Raw genomic sequence first — 22,118 nt, 5'->3', positions numbered from 1 at the left:
AAACAAATTCAGAGATATAAAATGTTTAAAAATATACCTAGAAAATGTTACGTATTATTATTTATCAATTTTACAATGTTTTTAAATTAAATTAAGTCATACACTTCAAATTTAATTTGTTATTCTGCGCCAATGGGATAAAGTGTTTCGACTGAGTATCATTTATTGAATCGTGAATACTTTCATTTCAGAATTTTACAAATTTTGAAATTTTTTGGGATATTGCAATATATCATAAATAATTACAATTCCCAATTGTGTTATACTTCGATTTTTATTTCCTACGTTCATTGACTTATTTTCAAGAATACCTATCGCAACTGAAATTTATACAACATACAACAGAAACGTACAACCTAATTCCGAATTTTTTATTCGTCAAAAATATTTCTGATAAATATTACTCGCAAAAACCCGAAAAAATAACAATGCAATATTTGTAACGCGAAAGAAATTACAAAAAAATTGAGGACAAAAATTAAGAGATTAAGAAAAATACACTCCTAATTGTAATAATTTTGAAGATACAACGCATATGTGTCAGATGAATCAACCCACGTTTAAATGATTACTATAAATGAATTTATCTTTATAACTGATTTACAAAATCAGCAGGTAGGTAATTTTACAAAATACAAATTAAAATGAAAGTGAAACCGAAATAAATAAAATTTTTGTCACATTTTATACTTGAATTATTTAAACAATCATTTGTTTATTGCTACAGTAATTCACTACAATAATGGATATTGTATTTTTTAAAAACACACTCACATTATTAAAAAAACAAATTTTTAATTTGCAATTAATATTGCAAACGCGACATCCATGTTACAAATAACTATTTCCTACAATCTTCATTTATTTCCTTCATTTCTCTTTTCATCATCAGTAGTTCCTCGTTAACTGTACATCAATTATTAGATTCCAGATAACGACGATATCAGATTCACTGTTATCTTTTATTTATATACTGTTCTTATTTGACAATTCTAATTTAGCAGGTACTCAACGCTCGAGAACAATAGGACCATAAAAAGAAGGATAATAATACAAATTTTAGTCGTCAATTATAGAGTTTGATTCCTTCGTAAAATCTTCATAAAAGCAACGACACTAAGTAATTTCAAGTAGCCAAATGGTACGCCATGTTAGTTTATATTGAACAGTTTTCATAAACTGTCTGCTAACTTCAAAGTAATAATATAAAGAAAGTAACAGAAAGAACTGAATACCAAATTATAAGTTCACAATTAAATTTTAACCCTATGGCATACCAGAAACTGCACCATAAAAATTGCGATTTTTAATACGTATTTCTGCTTGAAAAACTATCATAAATTTTTCCCATTTTTCTTTTTGCAAAAATAATTATTACAAGAAAGAACCTGATGTATCAAATAGTACTTCCAAAGACCATGGGAATTCCAAACTCCTGTATAATAATTGTTCTGTTTTAACAATTCTTGTAGATATCAAATAATACTCTAAACAAGGAATCCCAAAAATTTAGAAACTTAATCCATCGTCTGCAACTTGGGTATTTGAAGACACAGAACTTACTAGTCTTTTGAAGTACTCCATGGAAGCTAAAAAGAAACTACAAAAGAACAGTGTAACATTTACGAACGAAAACTCTTGGACAATAATTCTAGAGATGCTCAAAAGTAACACAAAATTTTTGTAGATTTTTTAAAACCTTAGGACATCAAAAAAATCTTTGATGGACATTTTGGACATCACTGACAGTGTTAATAAAGAAAAAAGGCTGCTGATGAAAGATTAATTATATCACAAATTAAATAACCGGAAGTGGTCAACAGACAATCGTCTCTGAAAAACTCGTCGAGCACAAAAGATATGAGATAGTGTCACTTGCACAAAGATCTAATAAAAAATACAGAACTGTCATTTTCACCAGTAGATAGTTGTCTATTTGTACCCTTGTATCTATGGTCTCATTGTTCTCGTAGCGTCTGAGGCAGCCATAAAACCCAGCGAAGCGCAAAAAGGTTCGCCTATCTCTCTTAAAATAACCGCAATTCGGTGAAACCTTTGGCGTTGCAGCTAACGAGGGACCGTTGCATAACATACCGTGCAAAGTAATGATAATGCTCGTTTCGAGCATCAGCGATAATCATTTGAACCCAGTGGCGATTAAATCGTCGCACCCCACCATACTCTTCGACAAAATGTAAATACACATACACAGAAAGAATTAATATGAATATAGTCTACACTGTCTCCTATGTTTAAGGTTGCAAAATGTTTGAAGCGTCGAACGCCCGTGCCAAAACATTAAAAGCATTTCAGCTGAATAACGGCATACATACGTGAAAAATAACATTTGCTCGATGGCGCATCTCCATACGTGGCGGCAGTTTGACCCCGTAGGACACTTAAATCCAACAGTGTGCTTCTTCTGAAAATTGCGGGGAAAACATTGCACTAAAACCTCTACACTATGTACGTTGGATTCGAGAACTACCACTACATGTAGTTATACCATGTAATTACCTTAACAAATAAATTAATTGAAAAAAAAAAGAAAGAAAGAGTTACTAGGTTTTTTTTACCGAACACTAATACCTCGCAAAAATGTAAAAGTATTCTGAGAAAACATGTCAAACAAGAAATCGAATCGTTATATATAAATTATCTAATAGAACGTTCAGTAGCTTCGTTAAAAATGAAGAAAAACTGTAGTACTGTGGTCTCTTTTCCCACACTTCACGTACTGTTCTCTCGACTGTCTTCGAGCTAATAACAGGAAACATTTAACACTGAGAAACAATGAAAGGGAACGTATAATACATATACAAATTTCGATCAATTGATATGTACACACTATTTCAAACTTACACATCTACAGAGCACGCGATCTGCACTCGTTGTAACGACAGTGTTCAAGTAGTTATTCGTTATACGCTCGTTTGCTAATGTTAATATACTGACACTAAAGCTGGTCAAATATTAATTACAACAGTTCGATCTGGATGAAACAGACTTTCGGCAACAGTACGTTTGTGCAAACCTAGAAACGTAACGTTCAAGACGGGCGAAGTAGGATGAAAGCAAGTTACCACTTTGAAAGACTTCAAACGACTCCGTCGTTTCATTGGGACGCCTAACCACACAACAATTCTACTCGAAGCTTTTCAACGATAAAGACGACACAGTAACCTTATTTCATTCGCACACTGATGATCGAATTATCGTGGAAAATAATTCGATCGGGTTAGTACGTGACACACCACACAGTATCGACATACACTTCGAGACTAAGGTAAGAAAACAGTGAACAACCCGTGCAACTGCTACGAAACGACTCACCTTCGTCCTCACGTCCTGGATAGGCCCAGCAGTGGAAAATAATAAGATTAGTGGAACTCGTAACTATATGGAGCGTACAATACGTATAAAGTCTTAGGCACAAAATAGTCTGGCATAAAACGAAAGTGTCTCGCTTGGTAGATAAAGGGGCAAAAAGATGGAATGGCTAATGAAATAAAAGAAACAACCACGGAACCACTCTCTTTTGTAGTAATGTGATTGCACTAGAAAATAAGGTATGTTACTAGGAAACAGTAAAATGTCTGTGTTAAAAGGAAATTAGTCAACAAATTTTCTAAATATAGGTATGAAAAATTACGTTTAAGGATGAAGATACAAAATTGTGTAAATAGATGTATATTATTAGTAGGTGTATTTAGTCTATTTATATTGAAAGTTTGTATTTCTTGTAACTTCAAGTCTGGAATTATAGTATTATTAGATTTTTGAAATGATTTCATTTTTGTTTTCGAAATTAGGAAACTATGAGTCACTTTCACTTAGCTATGCACACAGATACAAGGCATGTCTTTGCAACAGTTGGTGTCGATGTTTTTGCATTACAATGAAATGCAACGTTTTCTTTGATACTTTATTTCACGACAGGTAGTCATTCTTTAGACCAAGTAATCGATTTATCCGAAAAAGGCTCCGTATTAGAGCAAATAAGAGACTAATGCTCTGAGAATTGAGCTTATTAGGGGCAAATGAAATTGTGCGGTTGCATGGGCTGAATGACAGAATTTTTTTGCAACTTAATTCTTCTTAGATATAACATAATTTCGATAATCTTAATAATTTTGGAGAAATTTTACTCATTTTAGTCTCAGAATTATTAAATTAAGAGTTAAGTGTTTTTAGTTAATTAAATAAAATTATCAGGTACCAGTAAATTCCAAACTAAATGAATCTAAGCAAGCTTTACTTTTTAACAGGGAAATAGGTTTCTTTTCAGAATAAGGAGGAAAAAGATCTTCCGATAGATAATTCTCATATTTAAGACTTCTGTCTGTTCTTATAGACGAAAAAAGCTCATAATATTGTATAATTGAAAATATTTTCATTTTTGAAAATATGTAGAAAGCAAGAGAACTAAAATTTTATTATAAAATGAAAAATAATTTTTGGACTGTAATATTCATAATTTCTGGAACTAAAAAGTTCCAATGCTAATGAGAAGTATTTGACAGAATGGCGAAAATTATAACCTTTTTTCAAGCGTTCTAAAATAAAAATAAAACAAATATAACTAAACTACATGAGAATACAAAAGTAGACTACAAATACCAACAAATTTTAATTACTTTCAAAACAGCGACATCTAGTATGACGACATCTAGTAACATCAAATTCGACTATTTTTATTTATAGAAGGAAGTAATAAATATGTCTCATTCTATAAATATGTCTCATTTGTGAACTAAACTGTTTTTATATATATATAATAAAATTTGAAGTTAATTGCTACATTAGTTTTTGAGATAAAATTTCCACCAATTTTTTCCTAATACTCTCCATTACACTTTTCCCTCTCTCTAGCTAGAAAAACCATAAACACTTTTTCTACAAACTTTACATATATCAAACTAGAATATCTCTAACTATATGTACATTTTAAATGTGAAAATTATCTATTTAATAATCTTTGTACCTTTCTTTCCTTCAATTTCCAAAACAGACCACTTTTCTTTATATCCCATAATAAGACCCCTTCAAATAAAAAGCAAATAATTAAAACATTTCTAAAATTGCATGGATAAGAGTTTATTGACCTTTCGCAAAAACTCCTGAATGTCTGGCGTGTACCTTCTATGTGAATACAGACATAATTAGTACTGTCTGTAGATAAGTGCTTAATTTGCACGCGGTCATGTTTCCTTCATACCCTACATCCCATTTACGCGGAGAGCGCGCACATAATGTGGCATCAACGAACGTGCGTGGCATGGTAGAGAAAACTGAGTGGGAGGCCTTTAAGCTCCGGAGCTTTAGACGTTTGGAAGACTCGTTGAGTTAGTAATCCTATAAACTACGCTCGGTTATTGGTCAAGGTTGATTCATCGATCACATTCAAGGAAAGCTTGGGCTATTACGATTCTTCGCATTCTCGTATTCACAATTATACTCGTGTTTGAGTTTGCTAACGAATCCACATAAAGTCCACGAGAATATATTAACGATTAGCAGTCTATATTTTTAGAAATAGATTCAGATATCTAGGTCAACGAAGATTTACAATTCAGTGTATTTCATTTTATTTCGTTACCTGTTATTTTTATTTTGTCCCTATAAATGATCGTTTCGTGTTTATCAGCGATGCTATTGGTATCATGTATTAAAGTTTTGTTGTTTATTGTAAATGATGAAAATTGCAGTCAATGTTCGTCCTATTTCTCATGGCAGAAAAACAAGAAATTCCTTCATTAACCATTGATTTTGATTTACAGGTTGAAGATTAATAATAATTTATGACCTTCTTAAAATTGAAATGATGTTAAAGATTAATACGAGAATATATCATTGATCAAAATTACCACTAATTATCAAAACTCATCAATTTTTTTAAAATACAAAAATATAGCCAAGTTATTCTCCTAACAAACTTAATCAATCTAAACTCCTAAAAAGTGGTAAAATTTACCATTGCTCTTCGAAATAACTTACATGAATATTCCGTTAAATGGATTACGTAGCATTTACCTCAATGATACTGTATCAAAATCACAACTGATTCGAAAGCTGCGTCAGCTCAATAAATACAATTTTATTTTCGAAAAAGTTACATTTTCAAAATTTCGATAAAAAAAGTCGAAAGGCGTTTCGGTGAACTTCAAGGTCATCCGTACCCCGCGAATATTCAAAACCCATTGAACACCTCGAGGACGCACAATTTACTGGACACGATCAATCATTATGGGAAATTCGTTCTATACTTACACCAACTAAAACAGCCGCTCGAAGACCTCACCCTTAAAAATTGACCTCGGACCTGAAGTCACCGACACGATCCTATCCTGGAAGATATCAAAAAGGTAATGCTCAATCCATTACTTTCGGAATAATAAGACGCGTCTAAAAACTTAATCGTAGTCGACGGCGCTCGCTCAATCGATAATAGTGGCATACTGTTACTCATCCATACTGACGAACCACGACCACGGACGCACTGTTTACTGCTCAACAAATCAATTTTCTAGTGGAAAAAGTGTACTCTGTTTAGCCAGTGATAAACCAGACGAGGCATATTCGGAATTGTTCCTGAACTAAAGGACTAGAATTTCAAACTGATGGTACGAGAACTTAAGGATCATAAATTTATGGCTACAATATTTTAAAATTAAGGTAATCCTTTTACCTTTAAAGGTAGGATTTTCAAATTGAATTTACTGAGTCTGTGAAAATTATGGAGATGGTTCTGAAGAACGAATCCTCTACGTGAAGGAACGTAGGAAGATTTTTCAACGTCAGATAAGTATGTGATTTCATCTTAAGAGTAGCAAGAACAATACAAGTCGAATTGTAAAAACAGATCTTAATAGTGTAGTAAAACTGGGATACACTGGTGAAAGGAATCATATTTTATCTATTTAACTATGAATGCTTAGGGATGTCTGACACTTGCGCTACTTTTTCAGATCGAGTTTCTATTTCCGCCTTTTCCTCGAGTTGCCTGTTTTAACGATAGGTGGGACGGAAGGCAATTTGCTTGTACAAATAACAAAAAATGATAGGTTGTGGGGTCATGATTGATTGTTGATACTAGAAATATACGTTGGTATCTAGGTGCATTAAATACCATTGCAAAGGGAAATATTGAAACGAAAATGTAATGTGATGGAGAAAAATAAACAGAAAATATGAGATGGCATTGACAGAGTTTCAACAATTCATTTTTCCTACTGACTGATTTTATCACAGTTTATCTTTTCCAGTTTGTGTAATCAAGTCCTAGCTGTCGAGTAATTGGTATATTTTACTTTGGTAAATGAATAAATCCATTCAACAAGACAAGTCAGTAAATATAGACATGTTATCCTTGTCCTGTGTCGACTGTCCCTATTCATGTCCCACCCATGCGCATTTGTTGACATCTATCGACTTGACTCAGTGAACGAACTGCAGTATCGCAAATGCAACAAATTAATTTCACATTCAGTTACATTGCAAATGAAATATCAACAGAAAGTAATTATTTCTGTTTGAGTGCAATTACTAGCTGTTTCCTAGAAATAAATCATACTGATATACCAGACTACGTGTCTTGTCTTTCACAATATTTAGTCAGCTGACAATTAAGCAGCTAAAATACTTTGCTTCTTCACGCAAGTTGGTTAACATTTTTCCTTTGATCGTAATCCTCTTGAGAAGAGAGTAGATTTCTTGACAAATCAAGTATAAATCTTCAATAAACATTCACCATCTCTTAAAGTTGTTTTTATGAAGCAGGAGAAAGATTCAGTCCTATTCTTCATTTTGTTTTTCTCCACAGTCTTATAAAATTATAAACATTTATCTTGAATTTCTGAGAAAATTTAGATTACCTAGGAAACGTTAAATATAGAAGGTCCTTGGTCAGGTTCTTTCCTTCTAGGTCTTGAAAATCTCATAGCAATTACGACATTGTACGATCTTTGATTTCTTGATGTTCCACAATTTTCTGAATTCTTTACCTTCGTGAAATCAAGATCAAGAATCATCCTACTTGCGTCCTCTGCTGCGGCCCCTATTTCGAAAATAGCTCGTGTGGAAATAGTGAAGCAACCCGTAACAGATATCCGTTTTGGGGTAATGGCAAAGAGAAGTATCTTGTTTCAAGAGAGGGAAACGATATGGTATCCCACCTCCTACTATTTTTATTTAAAACATGATTCTTGCTATAGTAAAAAGAGGGAAATGCTTCCTATAATGTTGTGTAATGAATAATAATTCCGTCATAAAAATATGTCGAAAATGTACACTAAAATTTTTTCGTATGGAGATCTGTTTTCGAGAAAGTCGAGTTAAAAAATTGTATAAGTACGCTTGTATTTATTGTTAGACAACCTATATCATTCGCTCAAACATTATTCCTGTTCGTGTTCTTAAAGTATATTAAACAGGATTTAGTATAATTTTAAAGAATAATAAACATGAAGCTCAAATGCTACGTTTACTCCACATACCAAAATTTCATGAATTAGAAAGCTAAATTATTTATGAATTAGAAGGTGTCTCAAGAACTGAAAATATCGAATATATTGTCAATTCACGCTTTTATAATAGCCAAAATAGATTTTGTCTACAATATCAAGGGCCATGCTTCAAGCATATTTCGTAAACTAAAATAAATAAATTATTAAAATTTAATGCTATATTATTTTTTAAAATTATACCAAAACTTCACTGACATTTTTTTATAAACACAAATAGGAGTAGCAATAGCTACTCAGATTGAATGAACGAAGCAGACTGTGTCTAACAATAAGTGTAGGCATACGTAATGAGGAAACTTAATTTTCTCAAAAACAGAGCTCATACAAAAAAGTCTTATTTTATATTTTCGACTTATTTTTACATTAGGAATCGACTTCTTTTTTATTGTGCCAGAATTTTGGAAACATCCTATGCACTAGTATTTATAACACAAATACAATTTTTACGTTCGCAGAGCATCCTACATGAGCCCATAACAGAGAAAAGTTGCTTTCTTAATGACAAAAAGGAATTGCTGTATAAGCAACAAATTTTCATATTTGATTTATAGTCGATTTAACGTATTCTTATCACTCGCAACTTATCACCACGTTTAATTTTCTTTTTCCTGTGTGAATGTTAACAATTCTGATCCGTACAGGAACTGATACAGGAGAACAGATGGATCACCAAGCAACACTCAAAACACTATTACTCTTTGTACAAGCTAATTATTTATTACCGTTACACTCTTTGAATCACGTCCTTGTCACGCGTCTATTGAAAGTCATTAACTAGTCAATAAGATTCGAACACGTGCCGATCATGAGGTTCTTGTTAGCAGTCGTTATAAAGCATGTAACTTGTACTGCTACAAGCTTATAGAAATCTCCCATATTTAGATTTTATTTAAACAATTAAAATATGATGTCATATCATTGATATGTAGTTTAATTCAATTCAGGTACAATACAGGATGCGTTCGGAAAATATAAAATATTTTATTAATTGGTTATGTCCTATAAGCATGAATATTTTCAATATTCAATGAACTAAATTAATTTGATGTATTTATATTTTGTAATTATTTTAGGTGTAATTTAGTGGAAATTAAAGTTCAAACGCAATTTTATTAATCGTGTAAATATTAACCCGTTAATTTATTGTATTTCGTAACGCATAATTGTTTAGTTAGTATGTTCGAAAAAATATGATTCACTCAAATAAAATGGAACCTAGCATGAACTTTGCACTATGCACTATACACTTACTGTAAAAACAAGTTTCAAGGAAATTGTGTGATTAGAGTATCTAATCTTCAAATTTTCATGAAGTTGTGATTGAAACTAGAAAACAGTAAAACAAAACTCTCATTAAACATTTTACTATTGTTTTTAAGCTCCTTGGAGAAAATTGAATAATACACCGTGTATAGACAAATTAAAGTGATTAAAAACGGTAAAAGTATGAAGTAATTTTACCTCACTTATCGTTAAATGCACGATAAACATCTTCCCTTCGTAGTTAATTTTCTGAACTTCCGGCCAGCGGAAATGATTTGTTTTTCGAGATCCTTGAAACGTTAAGATTCCACAGTGGTTAATCCCCAAATAAAGTTGTACGCCTTTCTGATCCTGAAAGATTAAAGAAGCAATATTTTCACTGAATTTTAAAATCTAAAAATACGTGAGAAAGATAACAGAATCCATGACTCATAAAGTTCTGCAGGCTCTCTTAAAAATAAAATATTTCAAAATTTCCAACTCGTACATCAAAAGGGCCTAGGCAAATAATTAAGAAATATGTTTGTCACCAAACAGGAACATTCTGTATTTTGTTATTTTATTTTACCTTAACAGGATGTGGATCAACGGCGTACGTGTCCAACTGTGATGCTAGCCTAAGGAAGTGAGTTTCTGCTTGCTCTGGCGTGAACCCTTTCAATTGCGTTTGATGCAGTTCCATAGCTTTTTCTTCAATAGCTTCTGTTTGTTTAAGTAATAATTTGTGCGCGGAAATATAGTTTCCTTCATGAAGTTCCGGATTATAATCTCCTAATTCACCTATAATCAGAAATAATAGAAAATCAGTTCATTTTGATGAAATCCTTCCTATTATGAAATTTTTATATATAATAACTCTGACTCTCTTCTATGTCTTATATACTTTTTCTCATTACTCAGCATTTACAATATTTATAAATTTATCTTCTATATTTTTTTATAATTCACATATATAGATAAATGTCTCAGTAGCTGACCATATCCCGCTACCTAAACACAAACGCCAATTTTATTTAAGTTTAAGCTTAAATTATAATGTATCTAATGAGAAACAAGAGGCAGTATCATACAATACTATATCCAGCTACTGAATATAGTTTAAATTGAGGTGACGTGTATAAACATACATGAAGATGTTATCCAATTACTGAGAGATTTGACATTTTAAGCGTCCAGGTACTGGAACATTTACTTTACATATCAGGAAAGATTTTAGAGTGTATTTCGTAGAAACCAAGAATACCATCATAAGATATGTATTTCTTTCTTACGTAGACATGGATAAATTAAGTTGAAGAAAACAAAGTTAAAGAAAGCGACTCGAGATGAAGAGATTACACAATTTTCCTCAAAATTAACATACTTTGCACGATGCACGCCGCAAGCAGCGCTGCCTCGCCTGGACTGCAACAAAGTCGCCCATGAAGAAGGTCCCTCTTGAGTTGCTGGTAAACCTGATACCTAGTTATTTCTTCTTTCAGCCTTAGAGGATCCGGTGGATAGAATTTCACACGAAAACTAAACAGTATGTGGTCCATGTCTGGAACACAGTATAGCGAAAAATAAAGTGAACCTGCAAATCCACTTTCGCCTACACACATTGATATACACACAAATATTATTGTTAAAACTGTTTAGATTACTGTAAGACGATCTCTAATAAAACACTTTTCAACTTTCGACGCGAGAAATTAAATATATGAGTTCCAAGAAAATATTTCTTCCTTTAATTAAAATAACAGCCAATTCACACTCTCATTTTCCTTTTCATTCACATATTTGTGGTATTCCTTATTCGAGATCTTAAAACGTTCTTAATTCAATTTGTAATAAACGATACTGTTGCCTGTGTGTGAGAGCGTGACTCAGTGCTTAAGTTTAGTTCTTTTTTTTTTTTTTCACAATTCTCATTTCCTTTACCGAAATCAACATGTGTTATATGTCTTCAGATGTATGAGAATAGCACAATAGGTCGCTAGAGTTTGAAACTTTCATGTGACATCGACCCGCGGTAATTGAATACAGAGGGAGAGAAGCATAGCAATCGAAGCCTTGGTCACAGCTGTTCGCTGCTATACACAATCAAATTTATGTGTTTTCTCATACATAGAACCTGTTTGACTTTGAGTACGAGTTATAGTATCTTTTTACATCACTGGTATAAACTGTGTCTGTAGGAACAATAATAGAATACAGTGTGAAGGAAAAATATATCAGTTTTTAAAATAACATTGAATTAATAAAAATTTTCCTTCAACAAAGAGACGTAGCTTCTCATACATCGACACATTTACGAATGAACTAATTATATACAATTTTTACGAATATACATTTCAAATAGTCATTTTAATATCTTAATTATCTCAGTAATTACAGTAATCAAATTTTATTTCGTTGAATGTTTATAATTTATAGCATACTAAATCAGTTTAGGATATTTTGTATTCTAAGAATGGTAACCAACCTTTTACTTGCTTAATCGCCGTTTTTGCCAGGTCTAACCAATGCTGAAACAAAATATAGTTTGTCATGTACTGTGAATAAAAAATTCGTTTTATAAATAATAGAGTTTATAGCCAATAGAAATAATAGAAAACCTAATTTTTGTTGTTTCCTTTTAAAAAAGTGGAAACTAATAGAAATATAACTACTTGTTAATACATGTTACGTTAATAAATAGCAATGTTTTCGCTATTAAAACCAACTTACTCTCTGCCTACAGTGATCCACGTAACGTAGACCGAAGTAATCTGTTTCCATGATGTTAAGTTGCTTGCATACATATTCGAGAATATACTTTCCTTTATGCTGAGGCTGCAACAAAAAAAAGACGATCGGGGCGTAAAGATTCATTTTGCAATAAAGGTAACGAGAAACAGATGGTAATTACTTGGATATTATATGGTGAAATAATTGCTTGTTTGATGAAACTATTTACCTCAGGAAAAAATATATATTATACAGGGCACAAACAATATACATGGTAATATTTCAAAGAATGGTAGAGGAGCCCAAATAAAACAAAATATCCTGTAACATAATATCTGCTGTACCTCCATTTTGCAATAGTAGTGCCTTAAAATTAACATAGCTATATCTTGAACTAACAATCAGAGGATTCTGTAATTTTATAGATACATTGGAGAGCAAAAATAGAGCCAAAAAGTTTTAATATTGTTGTAGCTCTTATGATTTAACTTTTATAGAGCTTTAAAAATCCGCGATATTCATAGGAAATGGATGTTGAATTTTTGAAGCTCTATAAAAGTGAACCCTAAAAGGTATTTTTTGCTTTTCAATGCATCTGTACAATTACAGAATCCTCTGATTATTACTTTAGCATATAGGTATGTTAACTTTAAAGCATTATTATTACAAAATGGAGGCAGGTCGGACATTATGTCCCAGGACATTTTACGTTCAATTTGAACTCCCCTATCATCCTTTAAAATATTACCTCGTATATCATTTACACTCTGTATAATAAAACTATTTATCTCATAAACAAATTCGTATGTATTTCCACTCTTTCTTCTTAAACTCTTACAGCTACTGTTTTTATCAATTGAACCTTAGCTTCTACTTGTCAATAGTACTAACTCCGAGAAAAACTAATATTCTAATCTACTTATAGCTCATACACTATTCCTAAACGAATGAAGTTGTCAACGCTGGGAACTATTGATATGAAACCTAGAGTCTTATTTGCACAGAGGGTTTTAAATAAAGCCTTAGCGAGCACGTTCAATTGCTCTGGACTGATGAGAAATGTATGAAGTTCTATGTATAAAATCGAAGATTTCGTATATCAAAGATTTGCTTTTAAATGCAGACATGAAAGAACTGCTGAGTTTGCCAATATCATTCTCAGATGTTATCTCAACAAATGTTGACGTTTCCAAATGAAATAGAGAACCATTCACTCAAGAGAAGCAGAATTGAAGACCTAGTAATATTTTACTCACTATTCCTTAAGGAACTATCTTCTTGTTTACATAACATTATTTATAGATTATGCAGGGTGGATTCGAATTAGACGAAGGAACAACGAAAAAATTATTTCATCTAATATACTACATCAGTTTTCGTTGTATTTTTAAAGTAACAAAGCTTTAACAATATGAATGAAATCTTCTAAGTTCTCTATTATAATTAGAAAAATAATTTGTTTACTATTACTTAACAGGAAAATGATTTATATACCATCATCGTCGTACTCAGTGAGATGTAAATTACTACTTAAAATTTTATTAAAATCTGAAAGAAACGTGAGCCAGGAATGCCTCTCTAGACGGCTGATGTATAGCGGGTTGCTTGTCTGCAGGTACCCAAATTTACATACTTAAGGGTTGCATTCACTTAGAAGTTCGAAAGAATATGCAAACTCGAAAATTATTGTTCTAAGAAACTGTAGATGAAAATGGAACTAAATATATTTTAGATAAAAAATATATTTATAAATTAGATTTTTTCAATCTTGTGTTAATAAATATTAATAATAATATACATATATATTTTTGTCTGTCAGCTCAGTTTCAAAATTTTTCATTCTACTCTTATCCAACATCTCTAATTTTAATATAAAAGCTGTAAAACATCTTTAAAATTGGAACATGTGAATCTAAAAATTCTTTGCCAATAAATTCATGAATCATTTTTTTTTTTTTTTTAAGTTTATTATTTAATGTTGCATCAACCAATTTAGTCTGTTTTAAATCACGAATCATTGTACACTACTTAAACAAGAAATATATTTCTTTCGTCACACCTGCCCCACTGATTTGCAATTCTGAATTACAATGTAAACGTTTCAAGAGAACGAATACATAATTTCACAGACTTTGGTATGTACCAAATCAAGGATACCTTCATTTCTAATCGCAAGTCATTGTGCGACGCGATGCGTGGCTCAAACTAGTAATTCGTTTCGGTATCATTTAACCTACACATTGCCAAATATCACGACAGATCTACACGTTTCATGATACGTTCCCGAATGAATAAACTGGTACGTAGATTTCTAGCACGCTGCATTATGTGCTTCGAATAATTACGATAAATGTCAGCAATGATAATGCATATCTAACTATGTAACGATAACATATTGTATAATTGCTTAAAAGTACAAATAACACGACGAATAAACTATATTATTCTATTCAAAGTACTAAGAAAAATGGATAAAAAAATTCAAATTTTATAACTTTAACGATTCCAAATAGCCAAATCTAGAAATTTGGAAAATATTAAATACTAAAATTTAGTATTTTCTAGTATTCGAATTTTCAATTTTTTTCATATATTTTAATCTCTAATTTTTCAAGAATATTAATTTTCAAATATTCAAATTTTTTAGAAATGTAAGAAACACAGAGTAATTTTAATTATTTATAATTCTAAAAAATATATGCTATAGTCCACTAAAAGAGGTATACGGATATTTATCTTGACGAGTTCTACAAATTGTCTCATACTATTGTGTAACAAGAAATGTCACACTTCGCAAACTCTTTCTTGAGATTAATTTATGCGTCGATAGCTCATTTTTATCTTATCAAAAGTGAAAGCAAAAAACTGAGTGTATTTGTTCAAGAAATAAGATGAAGAACGGAAAGTTTATACGTAACGAGGAAATAGCATACGTGGAACGCAGACAATATAATTGGTGTTGGTATGAGGGTTCTAGACTGAGAGCTTCCCTAGAAGTAGAGTCGTTAGATGACTGATGTCTAAAAGCCATATGTAACTATGTAATGACAACAGCAGTGTTTAGGGGAAAATTTAACTCTGGCATATTCACCATGAAAAGCATGAATGATTGCCTGAAGAAAACTCGTGGGAAAACAAGAATTGATCGTTCTTAATCTACACTCGACAGCAGCAGACGTATATTTTTCAGAAATAAGTATGTATGCTGAATGGTATAGGAATGCAGATCTTAAATCGATTTTTTAAATGATCGATTTTTTGTATCCATCTTTCATTAGCCGATTTCATCATGAATCGATTTTTCAAACGATCGATTTTTTTTTATAACAGTGGAGCGATATTTTATATCCATCTGTCGTTAGCTAATTTTATTGTGAATCGATTTTTCCCCACAAAATCAAATCAAATCATACTACAATGGAGTAACTGTGATCCCACTGTGGAAAATAATTGATGGCAGTGTACAGAAAATTTACTATATTTTGGTTTACTAATTTCCTGTTTACTAACACTTTGTATATTTCAGAAAATATAGAATAAAATTGTTTCAGTGTGGAATTTATTTTCAAGAGGAAATTGATTTCAAATTTGAACCAGGGTACGAGTGCACCACAGCACACTTTTAGACACTTGAAAAGTGCGAAGGGACAAGAACACTTCTCGTTCACCTTAGGCAGAGTCGCAGCCTGACTAGAAGTGTGCTTACCTCAGTGCACGTGTACTCGGTTAAAAGTCAAAGTCATTGTTGGGGAACGGACGTTAGTTTCAACTTCGTCATAGTTCTGGAGGAATATTCAAAAAGTGAAGGTTTAGTGACCCAACAATTGGATTCAATCAAGCGTCGTTTACGAGCTATTAATTGTTGACAAAACGCTTAAAATATATCTAAAGTGTGTCTTATCCAGGATTTATCTACTGTTTTTGTTGTTTCTGACCTGCACAGGAACTGATCTACTGTGTCTGACCTGGCAGAGGAACTGGTCTACTGTGTCTGACCTGCACAGGAACTGATCTACTGTGTCTGACCTGGCACAGGACTGATCTACTGTGTCTGACCTGGCACAGGAACTGATCTACTGTGTCTGACCTGGCACAGGAACTGATCTACTGTGTCTGACCTGACAGAGGAACTGATCTACTGTGTCTGACCTGCACAGGAACTGATCTACTGTGTCTGACCTGGCAGAGGAACTGATCTACTGTGCCTGGTCCAACACAGAAACTGATCTACTGTGTCTGACCCGTCACAGGGACTTATCTACTGTGTCTTCACTGTATCTGACCAGGCTATTGCACACTCGTAGTAGAATACGTCCCATATCAGACACATTTCATATTTTAGATATTTCCGCAACTGGCAACTCTTTTCTCTCTTTTCACCCTATTTTAACATAGAATCATCACTTAAAATTTCTGAAACCTATTGTCGAGTACATCGTATACAAATGTAGATACTCAAAAATGTTAAAAAATTTGAAGAACCGTCTACCAATTGCATGTAGAACAGAAACGTATTTCAGAATGTGGATTCACAGAATGTATGGCTTGAAAATCACTTGAAACTTGTTCAGCAACTGTGCAAACAGTGGTGATGGAAATGACCACTTTTAAAATCGGATTTTTGCTCCTGAATACCACTTCTATTCTACAATCAATAGATGGAAAAGCCTCAGAAAAAATTAAGGTAACAGTTCACCCTATTCCTGAAGTGTATTACACTTACTTCTGTTAGAGAAAAAATTAGAGAACAGAAAATTCGAATTAGAAGATAAAAAGGTTTTTTACCAAATAATACAAAAAAGAGTATAGAAACTTCCAGTAATTTTCTACAAAGTAAAAAATACCTTTCATCTCAAAAATATTTAAAAAATAGTGAGTAAAATATAGAAAAGAAACGTTCGCCTCAACCCCAGCCATAAGTAACAATTGTTATCATTGTACTAAGGAAGATTCATGTTGAGAAGAAACTAATGAAGTTTTGTTTCAGTACGAAGTAAGAAAATATTTTCCAAGGCGAAAACTCGAGGAAAAATCTCTATGAACATGACGAAGAAACACGCGAAATAGGAAAGGTAAAAAGAAACAAAAAAATAATGTGAGACGTTTGAAAAAGTACATGAAATAAAAAAGCAATGAAACAGAATATGAAGAAGTATTGAGAATTCTAGTGAAACACATTCACTATACCACTCTCCCTCAAATTGATAGTGGGAAACCTGAAGACTTATCTTTTAAATGAAAAAATTTATGAATCATAGGAGGAATGCTATGAAGATTTTTTAAAGTTTACTAATCCTTAGACGATGCTTATGAAATACATATTATTTATAATATAAGATGTCTCAAAGATATAATACAAATGCAAAATTGAGAAAGCTACATGAAAAAGTAAGTTAGAAATATAAGAAGTTTAAGTAAAGAAAATTGAGTTTCAGTTTTAGTCGAGTACGAGTGTGCAGAAGTAGAGTCTTAGGCACTTGAAAGGTATAAATGTAAGACGAACACTTAGTCTGACCGCTGACCTTATCTACTACAAATTGGGAGCGTTCTCTTGTCCCGTATATCTCTCCAGTGCTTAAAATTGTAGATACAGTAAAACCATGATCACCTGGTATACTGCTAGATCCAACCTCAAGCACCCTTCTGGTAATTAGTTTTATTATCTGAGATAGGTAATTGTTAAATAATTCTTTAAATCTCGGACTATATTCTACTATTAAAACTGAATAACAAAAATTGTGAATAACTAATATTCGGCTAATTTAAGTACTATATTTGTATTAGTTAAGTTATAACTCAGCGAATTCCAAACTCAAATTCCTCGATACTAAAGCGGTATATGTGTCAATAAATTCTATTCTCTTTCTTCAGTTTATTTCTGCGCGTTAAATCATCACCTTTTTAGTGGTACTACTGATTTTAAAACGTTCTTTTTATTTCTGTTTGTGGTTCTATAATTTATGACTCATAACTGAGACCCTGAGCGCAAAAGTGGATGAAGCCACATTTTTCCGAAACTGTTAGTAGCATTAATTTATTACAAAAAAAAACCCTATATTTCAGATCGCTTATTTTTCCTATTTTTTCGAGTAGGTTAGTTCGTTGTTGTTTTCAATGCCTCAAATATATAATATACATTACCTAATATAATTATAATATAAAATATAAATATAGAAATCGAGTTTTTATTTTTGGATGGTAAATATAAAACCCCCTGTACAATAATGAACTATTTTTTAAAGAAATTAGTTTCTGATTTAGTTAGCAATATAACAATTAAATTACATGACATGCTATATCGAAGACATTTTTTATATAATCTAGAAACTGTTATTACTAAAAAATCACACTAATAAAAGTTGACAATCGATGGTAGACACATTATAGCTTATGGCGAACAATATTGACTGATTGCTTGGAAGCATCAATGGCGCCTGATGACCGAACTTATTCGAGCATTTGCTGACACAGAAGTAAGAATAGAAAAATTAAATAATAACAAAAATTATGCTCTTGTAGTTTATGTGTAATCAATGTCTATATTAATAGTGGTTAAACCTTATCAAGACAAAAGCCACATTCTGCTTATCAAAGAGCTGTATGTTTTACTGATACGTAGTTAAAATATTATAGTACAGTGGGTGATCAAATTTTTATGATCGTTCTTCAATTTTCACTTACTTGAGATTTGAACGAAGATGGAACTAAAAACACGTTTAAAAAAAAGTTTCTTTTTTTTATTACGAAATAAAATAACTTTATTGTAATTTTGCTTTAATTTATTTTAACGCTAATGAGAACCCAAAAGCCACAATAAGAATGTGTGAGAACCTTTGTTCTATACTCTTCGTAAGACATAAAAGTAAAATCGAATAAATTAGAATCCTCTTATAATTAGTACAACTCGTAATAAATCACACGTTAGACGATTTCGAAATAGAAAACTAATCTCTGCAGCAGCGCTAATATACGTCGGTAAAGAAATTTTCATTCACAACAACGGCCATGCAATCTCTTCAATAGAGAGCTCTCTCCCTTCTTCCCACCCTCATCCCTGTCTATTCACCCGCCACTCTACATACACCTTTCACCCCTTCGATTTATACTCTCGCATTCTCCCCTTCTCACCAGGAGTCTACATCACGTGCTGCACATTTTTGGCATTTGCAGTAGTGAATAAAATAAAAGTACATGTCCCTGAGATTAAGAGAAACTCACAGAACGCGCCTCGAATTCAAAGCCAAGAATTTCAAAGCTGTTAAAGATATTTAAAAATACACCCTGAACCTATAAATATAGTTCTATTAGCAACTTGTTGCTTTCACAATTTCCTCGTAAAAGAAATTCAAATATCGAGGACCGAAGATGAAGAAACTGATACCTGGCGAACTTCCCCAGGTTTACGAAGGATGCAAAGCAGAGTTAATAGTTCAAGATATTTATTAATTCGTGAGTAATATTTCTCACGAATAATAAATTTTATTCGTAATATTCATTCGAATAATAGCTAAAGAATTTATTCGAAATTTTATTCGAATGGAGCATAAGTGGAATTAAAAGACATCCATTCACAGATCCACATTGCTGTTAGAGAATAATTTAAATAATATTTTTGTGTAGTAATAACATCTTCGGGTCTAAGTGTCTTCGATTACTCAGTAACATTCAAGAACACATATTTGGTAGAGTGAAGAAATTAATTTTTTATATCCTGAAGTTGCTTTAAAGTAGATGCCACTTGCCTACATTAAAGTAGCTATCATAAACCATATATGTGTGTTTAGAACCCTGGCGATACTCATGAATCTAACTTTTATGAGGTAGTTCACATTAATACTTGATAATAAGTACTTTATAAAGTATGTTTGTGTTTAGCATTACCATATCGTGTACATATTTCTATAGTGATACAACAAAATAAAATCCCAATACAAAATAAGAATTAACTCAATACAAGACAAAGGGCTAAGCCCATTGAAACCCTTTCATGTGAATAAGGACACAAATGGTTATAAAAATATATTCAAAGTAACGAGGATGATAATACAATGCCTGTATCCAAGCATTTCCCTTTAGTTTTCTGATACATTAACGAAGGCATTGTTTGCAATGTGCACTACCACTTAACATTTGCTTCTGTGTCGAAAAATGACTGCACGGTGGAGGTGTTCAAAGGATAAACGCCTCTCAATTGTGTAAATAAAATTACGAGTGGTAATTGTCATTTCGTCCAGTTTATCACATTCACACAAGTAAAATAATTTAATTTACACGATTCTGTAAACAACAGACTATTGTATTCCCAGTATTTCAACAGAACTTTAAGAATCGTACACAGAATATGCCAAGCTTGAAGATCTAATTGGAAAAGTTATAATTCTGCATGAGAAAATAAATCGAAAATAGAAAATAAAATTTCTCTGACACAACGCTTCATTTTCGAGATAATTAACTATGAATTTCAATCGAGTGCGCGCGTATCGAAATATAGATAGCCGAAAAATATCTTGCACCATAAACCCATATTTAATTCGACCAATCATAGATCTGAAAGAAATGCAGGCAACAGTAGATGCAGTAGATGAGGTCAGTAATCAGACACACACAATGTTTCTTTTATCTCTTTCATTTCTGAAGTGCAAAAAAGTGTACTTTCACACACTCGTACTAGATTAAAATTCAAATTCAATTTTCCTCTAAAATAAAGCGCGTTAAAAAATTTCATTCCATATTTTTCATTCATATTTTCACATAAAACCATCACATTTACTTTTTATTATCAAGTATATGTGAATAAACCTGTATCATAGTCTGGCCTAGTTTGCAGTGGATACAGACAGTGGTCAGACAGAGAATATTACTCTCACATTTTGTATTTCTCAAGTGTTTAACATTGTACTTTCGCACGTTTCTAGTAAATCAAAAATCACATTCAAATTTTCTGTAAAATGAGGGACGATGTCAAATTTTATTCTATACTTTTCACTAATTTTTTTACCTAGTCCTACTACATTTATTATTTAATTGGAGTCGAGGTGTATCGGTAAAGTTATGTCATACCCTAGCCTAGCTTGCAGTAGATACAGACAGTGGCCAGACAGACAGTACTTCCATTATACCTTGTACTCCTCAAGCGCCTAAAACTGTATTTTCGTACATTTATACTAAATCAAAATTCAAACTAATGTTTCCTCTAAAATAAGCCACAATGCCAACAGATTTTATTCTATATTTTTCACTTATTTTCTCACTTATACCACTACATTTATCGTTTTGCATTAATCGGAGTATACCAGTAGACCTATATCATAATTTAACCAAGTTTACAGTAGATACAGACAGTGGTCAGACAAAGAATATTTCTTTTATGCCTCGTATTACCGAAGCACCTAAAGCTAACTTTCTTATACCCGTAACGTCATAGTCATGACATTGGTAAAATGACGTGTCTTTCGTTGAGATCACTGAAACGTAACATTCTCAGAATAATGAGCTAAATCTATTTTGATCCAGGTGTGGATAGTGAATGTGTTAATACTGGTAATGATTAATGACCTAAAATGTTAGCACGGAATAAAAATAGGTATTTCGTTCATGAATATTTCACAGAATTTTCGTCTA

At 32.0% G+C, this 22,118-nt stretch overlaps 1 protein-coding gene across 2 annotated transcripts in view; it reads right to left on the bottom strand.

Annotated features, from left to right (window-relative positions):
- Frmd5 (FERM domain containing) overlaps positions 1-22,118 on the bottom strand; it is a 34,375-nt gene that overhangs the window by 8,835 nt on the left and 3,422 nt on the right. For both annotated transcript variants that reach the window (XM_076380466.1, XM_076380467.1), the window contains exons 2-8: positions 12,498-12,602; positions 12,253-12,295; positions 11,152-11,328; positions 10,357-10,568; positions 9,987-10,139; positions 3,334-3,348; positions 2,334-2,422 (exon numbers count right to left, since the gene is read on the bottom strand). In XM_076380466.1, coding sequence (XP_076236581.1) covers positions 2,334-2,422; positions 3,334-3,348; positions 9,987-10,139; positions 10,357-10,568; positions 11,152-11,328; positions 12,253-12,295; positions 12,498-12,602 — 794 coding nt within the window. The remainder of the gene's footprint in view (positions 1-2,333; positions 2,423-3,333; positions 3,349-9,986; positions 10,140-10,356; positions 10,569-11,151; positions 11,329-12,252; positions 12,296-12,497; positions 12,603-22,118) is intronic.

This window comes from Calliopsis andreniformis, chromosome 6 (assembly GCF_051401765.1).
Source record: "Calliopsis andreniformis isolate RMS-2024a chromosome 6, iyCalAndr_principal, whole genome shotgun sequence".
Classification (NCBI taxonomy): Eukaryota; Metazoa; Arthropoda; class Insecta; order Hymenoptera; family Andrenidae; genus Calliopsis; species Calliopsis andreniformis.
This window is presented reverse-complemented; position numbering and strand designations above follow the sequence as displayed.